General features: G+C 38.8%; 2 protein-coding genes across 2 annotated transcripts; both read right to left on the reverse strand.

The window, feature by feature from the left end:
• Positions 1-837: 837 nt before the first annotated feature.
• Positions 838-4,540, reverse strand: LOC9268458 (uncharacterized). The gene is made up of 5 exons (XM_015795539.3): positions 3,969-4,540; positions 3,170-3,284; positions 2,362-3,051; positions 1,643-1,814; positions 838-1,323 (listed from the first exon to the last, which is right to left on the reverse strand). Exons 1-5 carry the CDS (start codon positions 4,049-4,051, stop codon positions 1,298-1,300), a joined length of 1,086 nt encoding a protein of 361 aa, XP_015651025.1. The 5' UTR covers positions 4,052-4,540; the 3' UTR covers positions 838-1,297.
• Positions 4,541-9,397: 4,857 nt separating this feature from the next.
• On the reverse strand, positions 9,398-14,258 carry LOC4345051 (uncharacterized). The gene is made up of 11 exons (XM_015792922.3): positions 14,117-14,258; positions 13,119-13,241; positions 12,720-13,008; positions 12,093-12,211; positions 11,648-11,780; positions 11,496-11,572; positions 11,214-11,411; positions 10,938-11,124; positions 10,488-10,681; positions 10,285-10,376; positions 9,398-10,189 (listed from the first exon to the last, which is right to left on the reverse strand). The coding sequence occupies exons 1-11, from the start codon at positions 14,222-14,224 to the stop codon at positions 10,075-10,077; spliced, it is 1,635 nt and encodes a 544-aa protein (XP_015648408.1). The 5' UTR covers positions 14,225-14,258; the 3' UTR covers positions 9,398-10,074.
• Positions 14,259-15,797: the final 1,539 nt, after the last annotated feature.

Genomic DNA, 15,797 nt, shown 5'->3' on the forward strand with positions numbered 1-15,797 from the left:
AGAGCTTGCAAACTGGACAGTTTATCATGGAATATCTATTTTATTTACCGTAATTAGTATCCATTGAACATTATCTTCCCGAACGCGATATCATACACGCACAAAAGGCTTTTTTTTTAATTATTTTTAGAGTAAATTGCATTTAGGATCACCTTTTATTATCAAAGTTTTAATTTGGATCACCCTTTAACCCATCTTTCCACTTTGGATTAGATTACTTTGAACCACACAAAAAAAACTTTTCTTGAGCACATCAATGACTTTAAGCATATCGACACCTGTAAACAAGTAATCTTTCTGAACTTGCGTGTAGACTATTCTTTGCAAGACTAGTAGATACAGCTAGAGAAGTGACTTAGGGTGATTCAAAGTGTTACAAAGGTGATCTTACCAGTCCAAAGTAAAAATATTAGCTATAGGGTGACTCAAGTTGAAATTTTTTGTACTACATCCTCATTAATAGATAGGATACCCGAGCTAGATGTACTATCCGATACATTGTCATCTCTGATCTACAAGTGTGTTCTTTTTCTGCCTCAACTAGGTAGGACTGACACGAGTGGTGAGTGTTAGAAGTGAGCAGAGAAGCCATACACAAGCTGGGACTGCTATCTATACAGAAATGTTCTTATACAGATGAACTCTTCGTTTCCAGATTAATTATACTACTGCTAATGGTAAGACAAGCAAGGGCGATATACTATCTACAAATCCTCAAGTACGGTTTAAGAATTAGGGGGGAACAAGGTGTTACAGAATCACCTGTGGACAAAGAATCTCGCATGCTTCTGAATGTTTTTTTCTGATGAAATGCCTTCAGATCAGCCAAACAGTTCATTTCACCGAAACTGTTCACTTCCACAAATTGTATAAATCATTCACAATAGTCGTTCAAATCCATTTCCCAACAGCTCTACATTTTTTTTTTACAATTGCCTTGGTGAGGGTACAGCAGCAAGGAGAAATTGGCAGGAATCAATGAATCATCCATCACAACAGACTCCAAATAGCCATTAACTATGGATCCATCTCAGGATGATTTTCTGCTGGTGACAACACGTTTTCTGATCTTGGAAATTTTGCATTGCACAAATGAAGTCGTTCCCGTTTTGTTTCTTTTTCCTCTCCACAAATGAAGTCGTTCCCGTTTTGTTTCTTTTTCCCCTCCTATGTACAGCTCCATCTGTAATTACCCGCTCGTTTGTTTCATCTGAGCATGTGAATAACACCAACCACGGTTTGCAAGTACAATAACGGATACTTTTTCCTTCACCAGCAGCCACCAATATGAGCATTGTCAAGCTGAGTACACGAGAAATGGCACTGCATATGACATAATTAAATTATTAGAATGGATAGAACAGTACAATGATTTATATCATATAGAAACATGAAATCATCCTAAAGTATATGTATCTGAAGCAGTATATGGTATATTTATGATGATAAAACAGATATATGACGGTTCGATAGGCATGCAAAACCTGCACAAATGGAGACATCGGTGCAGGATAGGACAAAACACAAAAGATGTTCCAAAATCATAACGTATCAATTACTCTTTCCTATTCTGAATGTGGATACAATCTAGGAGTGAAAAATGCATTTGTAAAGGTAGAAGGAAGGCAAGTTTGACACTAACCAATCAGAAAGATGCTCAACACCAGTAAAAGGGTTATTCGAATGGAACGACCAAACTGAGTGTTGTATTGCGGCCCTTGTATATGAAGTCCACCCATCCTTCCAGATACTCTAGAGTTTTCCTTCCAACCGCTGAAACAACTCCTGCTTCTTTCAGTAAGCCCGTTAAACCTCTGTAAGAAAATGACAAAGGGCACATATGTTGAAAATTAGCTAAAAGTCTAAAGTCATATGACTTGTTTATTTAAATCAAATTAGACAGCATAATGAAACTTTATCCTCCGTCCATTTGCATTTACTTGGCACTTTTTACTGCTACACGTGTATTTTGTGACAAGAGAACGGCGAAAATGCACCTGTGTTGACCTCCGGGAGAAAAAGATGCAGTTGCTACTGTTATGTCTTCTTGTTGGTACCTATGCTAGTTGGGTGCACACACTAACAATAACCCCTTGTCGCTAATAACCAGTGGATTAGAAATAGTTTAAATTTTTAAAAGAGGCAACATTTGGCGCGCACGCCGGACTTTATATCCTTCTCTAGGCAGCTAGAAGGGTAAAATGGTAATGTTTGCATTGGGGATAGCATTGTGTCAAGTATTTGTGGAGGACATTTCAGTCAAAGGTACCAAGTAAATGCAAAACAGGGGGGGGGGGGGGGGTTTATTTCTTTAATTCTTTCATCTACAATAACTCCTCTCAGCAGGGTTAGTAGTTATACCTGTGCTAATAAGGTTATAACCCTCCAGTCTAAGTGATTTGGCATATCATATCTTAACGGAAGATGTTCATCACTCTTGGCTTTCCACAAGCTATTCCTCAACCATCTTACTCTTGTGAAAGATTCGGTGGTTTTCATGATACCAGAAAATGCAGTTGCCTGACTTGATGCCTCGACCTTGTTAGGGGACAATTTTCTATCATCGTCTTTATCATCAGAAATATCGATCTTCCAGTGTTCACCACCAGAACTCGGGCTTGTACTGTGACCATTTAACTGCTCGGCTAGACAACAAGCTTCACTCTGACCATTTGAAATTTCTCTGCATAATGCTTCAGTTTTATGTCGGTCTTTACTGATTGCAGCCATGTCCCTGGGATCATTCGCGCCAATCAACGCATTCTTTTGTTTTGATGGACTATGGTAAGTGTTGTCTCTTTTCTTTGTATCTTGAGATAACTGTGCAGGTGCTGAAAGGAAAGCCACAAGATCATCTCGTTCCTCATCATCTAACTTTACCCAGTTGAGCCCTCGCCTATCATTGTCAATCGAGTAATCATTTATTTGTTTCTCTACTTGAGAAATCTGGTCCTCCATTGCTACAACGAACTGCCGACGCCTGGCCAATGTACCCTCTTCCAAAGAATACTTATCATTGCTCATGCTTATAGCTCTCTCAAACTGCTCCAACTGCAAGGCGGACACTACCAACCATTAGCAAGACAATGGATAAACTAGTCTACCACATGAATGAATATAGAATGAATGTAGGAGTAAGTCAACAACTAAATGTTAGGACAAAACACACCTGCCACTTTGCAGTTCCTAATGCTGTCTTCAGCTCCCTTTGCAAATCGCTCAGCTCCTCTAAATTAGCTCCGCTATCGCGTTCCCGCATCCAAGTTCTATAAATAGATTCCATCCTGAAAGAAGAATTCACCAAAGTTAAGAACTTGGCATGGCAAACTAGGAAAAACCTCCACATCCTTAACAGCTAATAAATAATCATTCTCCATATGGTAATATATCAAGCACAAATTGTCTAGTTGAACAATATATAACAATTTGACTGGGGAACACACCCGCCACCAAACCATATAAATATAGAAGAGATAAATCAAAACCAGAATGGATAAATCACCAAAAATTCATAGCATCTCATAAGTAGAGAAATAAAATCCCCATTAAATAACTCTAATATATTGATATCGCACACTGACGTCAACAAAGAAGACAGAGTACTGCACAATGTTAACAGTAGTTCACCAACCAAACCAGGAAAGACTCCATCCAAGAAAATTTACCAACAAACATTCATCAAAACCTCATCTTATTTGCAGCCACAACCACCCATAATCCCCTAACAAACACATATAACACCAAAACACACGAGCAAGAAGAAACGCATCACCGAATACACCAGCAGTCACGCGCTGAAATCAATCAAATCTTCCCAAAGTAAATAACACACACACACACACACACACACAAAAATCAATCAAATCTCTCTACGACGAACGAACATGAAAATCCAATCTCGGTTCAACCCCAGATGAACACACATGACAGGACAAGAAAAGGAAGGAAGGAAGAGAAGAAGCACTGACAAGTCCGCCGACTCCTGCACCTCCTCGGCGGCCTGGAAGAACCCGTCCTTCTGCCACTGCTCCAGCCCTCCCGCCGCCGCCATGGCGCCCAACCACAACCTCAACAACAACCACAGATCAAATCAAGAACCTCACAGCCGCCTGCCGCCCCAACCCCGCCGCTGAATGGGCTTCCAGGCTCAATCTCGCACGCGGGGGAAACCGGAGGAGGAGGAGGAGGAGGAGGAGGAGGAGGGATCTCGCCCGACGAACGCGCGACGGATCGAGGAGGAGGCTGTGCAAGGCAAGAAAGAAAGAAAAAGGGGCGGCGTTTTCTTGGGGTTTCGGCTGCCGCCGCCGCCTCCTCCTCCTCCTCCGCTGCCGTCGCCTCGCCCCCCGTTGCTTCGCGGAGGGGAAGAGAGGAGACGTGAGAGTGGGAAGAGAGGGAGAGGAGAGGAGGGAAGTGAACTACTCTCTCTCTCGCCTTCTTCTCCTTCTTCCTTCCGTCTCGGTGTCGTTGGTGATGGTGGTGGTGGTGTTGTTTCTCTCTCTCTCGGACTCGGGTGCCTTCTTCGGGATCCCTGTTTCCCTACAAGCCGCTGTTTTTTTTTCCCTTTCTTTCTTATTTTTTTTCTTCTGACGTATAGGATGCGTGTTGTTTTTACATATTTTTTAGGAGATTTTTTTTTTACAGGATTGATGACTGATGCACAGGCACAGCACACAGTTCACAGTTCTGTGAAAAATAATAGTACAGCGCACAACTTAAAAGAAAACGTTAGGATTGTGCAATTGGCGAGGAAAAAAAAAAGTGATTCTACTTGTGTGCCTCTTGCCTTGCTAGAGGGGGAAAAAACTCATAATGCTATGTATATTCATTGAAGATTATATATGATAAAGATGGGTTTGGTGAGTTAGATTGAAAATTTTACCCAATTTCCCACAAAATTTAAAGGGTACAACTCATATTTAAGGGCATCGTTAATCGCATGAATGGAACGCAGGATTTTGATAGTGCAAATGTAAAAACAAAGAATTACAAAACATAGAAAAAATATATGAATATGGCCGTTTAATTGTACTACGAGAAAACTATAAGAAATGGGGATGAGTGAGATAAACTCAAAGGAATTTTTCCAAGAGGTTGGATTTCTTGCTAATTTTGCTAAAACATCTCCATAGGATTGCTCATTTCATAGAAATTTTAAAGGAGAGGATATAATAAGATTCAATCCTTTATTTCAAAGGGTTTTCATAGGAATTTATTCCATACAATCGAAGTATTGCTACATTCCTATAATTTTCATGCTTTCATGCAAATCAAAGGGGCCTTGGCCTTTAAACTTTTTTGTAGTCCAATTTCAACCCGAATTTAGATACTATTGATTACTTATCACACTACTAAGTTCTAAAACCCGATGAATTAGTGCTTCAAACCCTATTTTATAGTAAATTTTTAGTTTGGCACTTCAAACTCTACTTTCTAGTAGTAAATTTTATGACTTGATAGTGGTTTTCGCCTACATAAAACTCTATTTAAATAAGTTCCATTGCATAGACCTAAGTCACATAACTAAGTGGGATCTATGTTATCAAAACATGCATAATTTAATATGTATAGCCTCATAAATTACCATACACACAATACAAAACATTAAAAAATTAGACATCGCCGAAAATTAAAAGGATAAAATAGACTAAGTACAAATGCAACATTTTGCAAACAAAATGGAAACGTCCATCTTCTGCATCTCTCGTAAATTGTGTACAAGCACTGTTGCAATTAATTAAAATTGGACATGCCTCTGCTGTCGGCGGTGTTGCCCAAACAACAATCAAATGTTCAATTTTGTTGGCGGTGTAACTTTTAGTTTAAGGCTTTGTTACATTTGATCAAACTATAAAAAACCATGTTACTAGTATAATTTAAAAACAATAATAATTTTCATTATTTTCAGCAAAGAGCTATTGTTTTTCTTAAGAGAAAAATAAACCACTGTTGTTTGTTAAACATATGAGGATATGTTAGGTGCTGTTTATATTTGACTATGAAAACCATTTCCATGAAACCTTTTCCTTTGTACAGAAAGTTCAACTAGTTAGAAATGTGAAACTTTTTGTAACTTGTTAGATTCCTGGTGATGGAACATGCTCATTGGATTTAAGTTTTAGATTTACCACATGCGTATGCATTTGCAGCTAATTATTATTTAAATGGTAGAAGGTGTATTCATTGATAGTAAGATGAATGTGTATGAAAAAAAAAGTTGAGACATCACAACGTTGTAAAGCGGCAACGTTGGTGGATCGGTATAAAATTAAGTAATTATACTTCTCTAGGATCTCGTATATGTAAGCAAAATAAATGCTACTACAACCATATCAAGCCAATAGAATAACGAAAGTTGAATATATAAAGTGTCGGCCGTTGGCAGCGAGAAAATTGACATTGTGCCATCCTCAAAAGTGGGTTTCGCCCAAATGCCATGCTGGGAGTGGGCTTCATTAAAATGCCACTTTCAACACATGGTTACATGCTAAAATACTATCTTGGACCAAATTACCCTCCTCTCATCTTCTTCCTCCCTCCATCATCAGCTCTCGCCGGCGGCCACCATCCGCCTTCGTGCGAGCTCTCCTCCATGGAGAACCACAGGCCACAGGCCCCTGCGGGGACCCCTCCCATGGCTCCCCTCCCCGTGTCCCCTCCCATCGCCCCCATCCCAGCCCCGCCCTCCGCGAGCCCCCGCACCCGTCCCAGCCGCCGCCGTCGTCGCCTCCACCTCTGATGACCACCGCGCCGTGCCTTCGCCATGGCCATGCCCACCAACGACTCCGCCGTGCGGGCGCGCCTCCGCCGCTTGGAAGAACGGGAGTGGCTGGGACGACGGGTTGGCACGAAAGATGGAGACCGCCAACGTCGGCGTCGGCGGCGCGGATGGCGTGGAGCGTGACCACGGGGTCGTCGGTTGGGGACGGTCGAGGCGGGGAGGAAGGGGAGCGGAGGTGGAGGCGGATGAGGTGGGCGCGGCAGAGGTGAGCCGGCGAGGCATCCCTTGTCAGAGGTGGAAGAAGGTAGTAACAGGGGTATTTTTGTCCGTTAGGGCATTATAGCGTGTAGTCTTCGATTGAAAGTGGCATTTTAACGAAGCCCACTCCCAGCGTGGCATTTGAGCGAAACCCACTTTTGAGGATGGCACAATGTCAATTTTCTCGTTGGCAGCAGGTGCGGCGCCAGCGCAACAGAGGCAAAAATAGCAAGCCAACAAACTAGAGGCTGCTTTTGATGGCGACTGTAGAGACACTGACTGGTGGGGCCATTAAACGGACGCACACGGATGGTCTGGACGCTGACGCGCCAGCCACCCCTTTTGTTACACTGAGATGTGGGCCCCAGATGTCCTCTTATATTGTCCTTTTTTCAGTTTTTTTAATTTCTGCCATTAGTATTCTTGTCTGTAAAGAATGTTCTCTTCCACATTTTTCACATTTCTTGCTATTACTATATTACTGACCTAGCATTTGCTTTGACCACTGAAATTCAAGCAAGGGTCATTTTCTTTTGAGTAGTCTTTTTTTTATTGAACCGAGGAATGATTTTAAAGAGATACTCCTATTTAACTATTTGCCGCTCCTAAATATGACAATGAACTATTTGCTACTATTTACTAGACCTACATTTTATAGACACATGAGACGCGCAAATAGCTAAACATCAAATTAAAAGTGGCAAATAGTTAAATGCCCCAATTTTGAAAGGTATTCTTTTTTTAAAAAAAAAATATTTGACACTAATTGTGCACTCTTTAGCAATTCAAAAGCCAAGGCTGAGTAATGAATCCAATAAAAAAATACAAATTAATTATAAAATCAGTTCTAATGATCAATATTGGCAGCAGCGTATAAGTCAAAGCTCAAAACGGCAGATTGCACACCAGTTTGGTTGTGAGCCGGCAATCATGCATATACTTAAAATTAAAGATGGTAAAAAATACCTGGGCTTGAAGTTTGAAGGTCATCTGATACGTTTTATGATTAAAGAACATTAAATACCCTGTTTCGAAGTGGATAATGTAAAGTTCAGCATAAAAAGCCTTCAAATCTGGCAATGTTCATACATTAAATCACTACAATGCTGCTTGTAGTACTCCACTGTATATCATATTCATTATTTAAATAGGCAAATCATTAATTGCATAGGATTCACACCTAGACAACGCATAAACTACAGCTGTTAGGAAAAAAAAACTGAGGTTTTTAATCAGTACTATACATTTACTTATCCTGTTCCAAGGCTGGCAATCTGGCATGATTTGATCATTAGGATGTACTACATACTACTCATGAGCAGATATGATTTTAAGATCCAATAATTTTTAATAAGATTTTGCTTTGAAGGCACCAACCATAAAAACAAACTTGTTGCTTCGGTGACCTGTCTTGGTGATGAGGTACTTATTGTTGCTGTTGCATCTAATAATCATTTGCTTGTCTATCGCAACAACATACTTAAAAGTACTTCAATTTATCAATTTGATTCTTCTTGTACCACGTCATTACAAATTCGGAGTAATTTTTGAAATGCCAAAGACTGATTACTTGCAGTCAATTTTCCTAAAATGAGATGTTATGTTTGTTAATACCGGCACGAACAAAAACACACATGGTAGTATGAAGGAAGACAGCAAAGACCATACTGCCAGGCCACAGTTCAACATAATTTGTTCATGGTGTGTTTAGTTCACGTTAAAATTAGAAGTTTGATTGAAATTGAAACGATGTGATAGAAAAGTTAGAAGTTAATGTGTGTAGGAAAGTTTTGATGTAATGAAAAAATTGAAAGTTTGAAGAAAAAGTTGGGAACTAAACCAAGCCTAAAGATTTGATGATACTTCTGAGAAGGACATGATATGGAAGTTATTGTAGCGTACACAAAACTGGGATCGCCGAAAGTGGGCATCTGAATCATGTCCCACTTAATTATTATACAACAGCAAAAATGAAGCAACATTGCCATTAAAAATATCCCCACTAGGAACAGTAACTTCAGATCCAGACAAGTGTTCTGTATAAGGTTTGATCTAAGAACTTACATATTAAAGAAAGAAAAAAAACCACTCCCTCCATTTTATATTATGTCACTTTGGGCCTGTCCTAAATCAAACATTCGATCAAATTTATAGAAAAACATAGTAACATGTACTCACTCAGTCCCAAAAAAAAGACAACCTAAGAAGGGTCACCTCTCCTCCTAGTTAAAAGGTTCTCTAGATTCATTGTACTAGGAGGGTCATATTTTGCCTTTTTTTTTTTTTTGAGACGGAGGGAGTACACCATTAAATTAGTTTCGATAAATCCATCATTCAATATATTTTGATAGTATATTTATTTTGTGTTCAAAATGTTGCTATATTTTTCTATAAACTTGATCAAACTTGATGAAATTTAAATTAGCGCAAACCCAAAGTGACTTATAATATGAAATAGAGGAAGTAACAGGCACAGTTCATAACTCAAGGAAAAAAAAGAAAAATAAAAAACTAGCAGGTTCAGTACACAACTCAAGGAAAAGAAAAGGGAAAAAAACTAGCAGGTTCAGCACACAACTCAAGGAGCATCCTTTTATGCAGTGTTCAGTTATTCTAGCATATGGACCACATGGGAGAAAACTAATTTAGCAGAAATTCCATGTGCAGTTCCATGATCAGCAATATGATCTTATAAATAATAAGCTGAAATGTCGGCGTTATGGGTCGAAGAGACATTACTCCATCCCCAATAAATTAGTTCAGAAGTAGCTTTCTTCCACCAAAAGCAGCAGGTTTGCAGTAACAACCAGGGGCAACTTACTTAAATCTCAAGCCACAGAGGGCACAGATCGATGACTGGATTTCGCGTAATCATCGGATCAGACATCTGATGCTGTGAGCTGAGCATCTTCACTTGGGACTGGTGGTCAAATGCCATACTGGTCCTTGGATCCCTATCCAGGAAAGAACAGATTTGCAGTCAGTTGCAGGTAACCCATGTGCAACAGCTCCACCATCCACATGTCAGCTTGAGTCACTCCCAACAAACTCCAATTGTGGTCTTGCACATCCAATGATGAAGCACTAAAGAGTTCGGACTAGGAATCAAGCATGGCCAAGCCTGAGGTACACGAAGTAACAATGGACAAAACTATCCTTCTTTGTAGATCTTTGTAGTCCAGTGCGAGATTGACGTCCCAACATGCGTTCTCCCTGCAAGAAACCAAACAAAGATAGTAGCATGTAAGCAATGCTGATGTCAGGCACTCCATGAGTGATAAAGGAGGTGTTTAAGCATGAGGTAGCACCGGTCGAAGTCATCTGGTTCGCCTAATCCTTCAAGCATGGGAGTAAATATGGAGAGGAGTGTTTCGAGCACCATCCTGTCATTTTCCTTGTTCTGAGTACGGACAAGTGATTGGGGTTAGCTGCAGGTCTCATTTTTGGGGTCTTTGTCATGCATATGGCATGCTTCACACACCATTCAGGAAGAATAAAGAAACATCCTTACATCAGCCTCTGGAGCGGATTCGTTCTGATTACAACCTAGAATGGCATGGAGATGGGATACCAAGCGATGAGGCAGCCCATACGTCGGAGGTCCTCTTAATCTGGACAGCCATGTCCCACGTACCATATGACTGGTTTGGCTTGTAGTTACGGACGGAGATGAACTGTCTTCTTCATCCACAGATGTATCAAGATCTGTAGACAATCACATCCTAACAATGTTATGTCTATATTTACTTGAATTTACAGAATGCTTAAGAGTCATCATCATTCATCGAAATTGTCCCCGGTGCTCCACAATTGAAAGCCAAGAGGTTGTTAGATCAAAATAGGATCATCAAGCTAAGCCCTTTAGTAAGAACACAGTGTTAAGAAATCCAGCTCCTCCACCATCGCCATGACAAGAAAAGCAAGGGAAACATCACTACTTAAGTAGAAATCTACACATTACCTAAAGGTATAACATCATAAGGGTTGTCTCTTGGTAGAAAACCATAGAAAGTGATAAGATGAGATCCTGGATGCTTCCCATAACTGAGAAAACATTGCTCCCCTGCTTTGCATGGTCTAGACAGAGGAAATTTCAAAGATTTCGTAACTTTATCTACCCGACCATAGTTAAGAATGTGAGGAGAAACCTACAGAAAAAAAAAGTAAGGCATGAGACAGAAACCTGTGGACCATTAAAAGAAAATTTTGGAATCAATTCAGGGATAAAGTTGCAAACCGAGTGGTTCAGAAGTCCGGCAATAGGAATCAAGCAAGTTGTTAATTTCCCACTACTTAATACAACCATCATACTGTTAGAATACCATAATTCACATGCCCATAGAAAATTGTCCCAGGTATACACGTCTTGTTTGAATATATCAGGAAACTTTATGCACAGCATTGGAAATAACTCATCATACTGCTGGCGCAAATGCTGAAACAAAAGATAACTAACAGGTCATACCAGTTGAATAGTGATCTGAAGAATTAATATAACAATACCATAACAGTATATTGCCTGCCTAGCTTGCATTAACTCATCAAAAAGAAGGGTTCCTTCCAATGCAGCAAGTGCATCAATTCCAAAACTCAGCCCTGGAAATTCATACAGATGAAATGAATTTAAGATGAAAATAGAGTTTCTTTCAGAAGAGAATGAACTACAAATACCTGTATTGAAATTTGCTGGGAGTGCCTCGAAGTATATCTTAAACTTTGAAGATGGATTGTACCGCTCTCTGATGCTCCACAACAATAGCATAGTCTCAGTGGTGATGCTATCTAAATCTTTTAATGCAAGAAACTGCAAATCATAGAAACATATCTATAAATGATGACCAAGGAAGTAAATGTCAAAACATCGGTCTATCTACAAGAGTTTCAGCAGTAATCTTTTCATAATCTGCACTTCATATAATATGCCAAGCGTACGTGTTTCAATTTAACCGAGTCAGATAGCTTCACTTTGACAATCAAACTGAAAATATGGGAAAGTAAAAATGCAATTTTTAGTTTCCCAGAGGGTTCCATGCTAGCCAGAACTAGTTTCTGCCACCAGAAGGGAATAGTGGGTGCTTATGAAATGTGGAAATAGGATTACCAAGGAAGTTCATACCATGCCAGACTGGCAGAGAAGTTCCTCAGATATGATAGAAGACTCTGGAATTTCAAGTGCAATATCCCCCACATCTATGTTTTCAGAAGCTACCATTCCTCTCCCAGCTCCTTCAAAAACTAAAATTTCAATCAGATAAACATATGTATAATTAATTATATAAAACATCAATTGTCACATGCTCACATCAATTAGTAGTTAACTAAAATTGGTTATATGGGGAAAAATGGAGTAAATAACTAAGAATCCTGATATACAGTGAACAAACACACCTCTAGCATTTCTGCATCATCTACCATTAATAATTCAACTAAATTAACTAATATCAACTTGTCTATTATACAGCCTATAGCATGGTCATAAATACCACAGCAACACAAATATTTCAAAAACAATCAGAAAATTCTTGATTATCAAAACACAGGAGAAACTTTATTATACATAGAAAGATTGTATCATCCAGATTTTCTTGTCATCAGTTTTTTTTTCTTGTTTCTACATTCCAGTGTAAAAGACAGAAAGCTTCTCAAGTATAAATGAGTAGGATTCAGCATGGAGCAATCATGATCCATAATAGTAAAGAATGGAGAGTGTGGCACACTATCTGAGACTTGTCTGGACACTTACATGCTATTTGCAATTTAGTTTTAACACCATGTTGCTCCCCCCATTTCAGAAGAGAATCTTCCATGTTCTGGTTTCGTATTTGAACTACCATTTGGTCATTGTCTTCCAACTCAAGAGATCTGAGCCTAATAAGTATTTCATCACGTAGGACTTGCAAAACTCCCATGGCACCAACATTGGCAGTCAGAAGCAACGTGTTCAAAATTTTGAGCAACAAATTTAGAGATTCAAGTTCATTCCTTGTAGATAATGGCCCGAAATCATCGTCTCCAGTAAAATAAAGCTCAAGCTGTAGGAAATCAATGCAAACTAAATTTGTCAGATATTAGAACAGAGTAATACTCTAGAACCTTTTTCTCTTATTTCCAAAAGAATAGTGAAGGATAAAACATGTAATACCTCATCCATATGAGCTATCCTAGCAGCTTGGATTATCCTATCCAGTACTTTGAAGGCATCAGCAGCAGAACATGAGTTTGGAACTTGAAATAGACAGGATAAGTTTCTACTGTCCAATATCCTCTGCATTTATATAAGAAATGAACTTACTAAAATTTTTCGAGATGTCTGCAGCTGCAGATTCCAACGGGCATGAGAATCAAACAAACGGAGAAACTAAACATGTGTTAATTCATCTACTTGACCTTCCACATGAGATTTTAGAACTGTAATATAAGCTACTTCCTCCGTTTCATATTATAAGACTTTCTAGCATTGCCCATATTCATATATATGTTACTGAATCTAGACATATATATGTGCCTATATTCATTAACATCTATATGAATATAGGCAACGCTAGAAAGTCTTATAACCTGAAACGGAGGGAGTAGAAGATATTGTATGGTATTACAAAAGATAAGAGCATCTGCTTTTCTTCCTTGCCACTTGTGTATTTGTTCAACTTTCAAAGATTTAACTCAACCAATGAAAACTAAAAACACTTCAAGTGGAATATATCAACATTTTTCCAAATTTTCTAGATTAACTGCCTCTTAAATAAATCAACTAAAAGTGAACTTATCATCTTCATGTAGGAACGCAACAAACCGGGGTATGCGGGAAGAGCAACGCAAAAGAAACTCCATACCCTGTCAAAATCCCTAATTCACTAATTCGAACATTCATAATTGCAATGGTAGTAATGATTTACACTATATCAAGCATGGCATCGACTAAAGCTAACTTAACCAAAACATTTCGCAAGATCCAAACCAGCGGATAAAAGGGGGCCTATTTCTTTTTTCTCCATCTGCTGCTCCTACCTTCTTACCACGAGTGAAGTAAACACAGAACAAGAGAAATCCCTTTGAAACCAAATCCTAGATGAACACAAGAACAAACTATCGTGGCAGAGATTCTCTTCCTCGCGCTCGCTCGTGTGTATGGTACGGTACCTTCTTGTCTTGGAAGAGGGGGTCGTCCTGGGAAAGGGGAGGCAGGCGGACGACCACCATCTCTCCTCCTCCTCCCGCTGCTGCTACCTCCGCCGCCGCCGCCGCCATGGTCGCCGGCCGGGATGTCGGAGAGTCGCCGGCCGGATTGGGGTTTTGGCATGAAGAAGGCTGAAAGCAGAAACCTTTTGGGCCTTGTTTGGGCCGTAAGTACGGAGAAAAGAGTTGGGCCTGATATGGGTTTAAACCATTCGCCGACCAACAGTTTGAGTTGGGCCAGGATAAAATTACGAAAATGCTTCACTTCGAACGCCCGATGAGATAAAAAACGTCGGACGCATATAGCTTAGTCCTTACTTACTTGCTATTCGCTACTTTCTCGGAAAATGCTGATAAACCCTGTCTCACTGCAAAATGCATGCCTAGTTGTTTCTTTTTATTCTTTCCTCCTCTTTTTAAATATTTTTTCTCCTAAATTACTTATCCGTTCTACGAACCGATCACACCGTTGTATTCGTTGCAATTAAATCTTTAGAACAAGATATCATATGATTATATTATGTCAAAAGAAAAAACATGTGTTTCAAACCGTTAAAACTAAACGTTTCATACATGATAGTGATATATTTCAATGCGTGTGTTTCGATATGTTTCACAAAGTTCTTGAAACTACCTGTTACTAGTCTCTTTCTCCGCCTCATCCATGCATACATGTATGTATTTTAACAAACTTCAAAATGATTTTTCTCTTAAATTACTTATCCAATATATGATCCGATCATATCGTTATATTCGTTGTAATAAAATCTTTACAACAAGATATCGCATGATTATATTATGATAAAAGAAAAACAAATGTTTCAATCCGTTAATACTTGTTGTTTCATGTGTGATAGCGACATGTTTCAACGTGTATCTTCACCATGTTTCATAAAATATTTAAATGTTTCAGTTGCTGATTTTTTTTATTTCACCATATATAACTTAATGTTTCACTTGTTGGTCAACTGCAACATTTGACCGTTCGATTTTTTTCGAGGCATCGGACGTCTGATGGGTAGAGTCCTCCATAAAATTAAGGCTCCTATACTTAAGGAGTAGGCCCAGGAATGCTATTTGGCGCAACTAAAATTTGTGCAAGACTTGTAAAATCTATAGAAAATTCATTTTAGCTCCTTTTGGGATGAACCGAATTTAAGTAGACTTAGGCCTTATTTGATTCAACTTAAGATTATTATAATCTAGATTATTACAAGTAAGTTGAAACAAACAGATAGCTTATTATGATAAATTATTATAATTTATAAGCCAGATTACTATAATCCAGTAATCCACTCTAAAGGTGCTTTTTTTTTAGATTATTGGGTAGTTACTAGCTAACAAACAGCTAACAATCCAAAGAAACAAATAACTTAGAGCTTATTCTATATCAGTTTATTATAATCCAGCTTATATTAATCTGTCTCAATAATCTATATTACAATAATCTTAAGCTGAACAAACATGGCCTTACAAAATTATGCACTTTAATATTGCATATTAAAACCTTGCACTTTATGTACATAAAATACCTCTAAATTTTGAATAACAAATAATTTCTATAATATGTAGCAAAATTTCTAAAATTGACAAGGAGTCCATTCTAGATCTAATAAAGTTAAACTAAAATTTGTTAGGATCACAA

This window comes from Oryza sativa, chromosome 8 (genome assembly GCF_034140825.1).
Source record: "Oryza sativa Japonica Group chromosome 8, ASM3414082v1".
Taxonomy (NCBI): domain Eukaryota; kingdom Viridiplantae; phylum Streptophyta; class Magnoliopsida; order Poales; family Poaceae; genus Oryza; species Oryza sativa.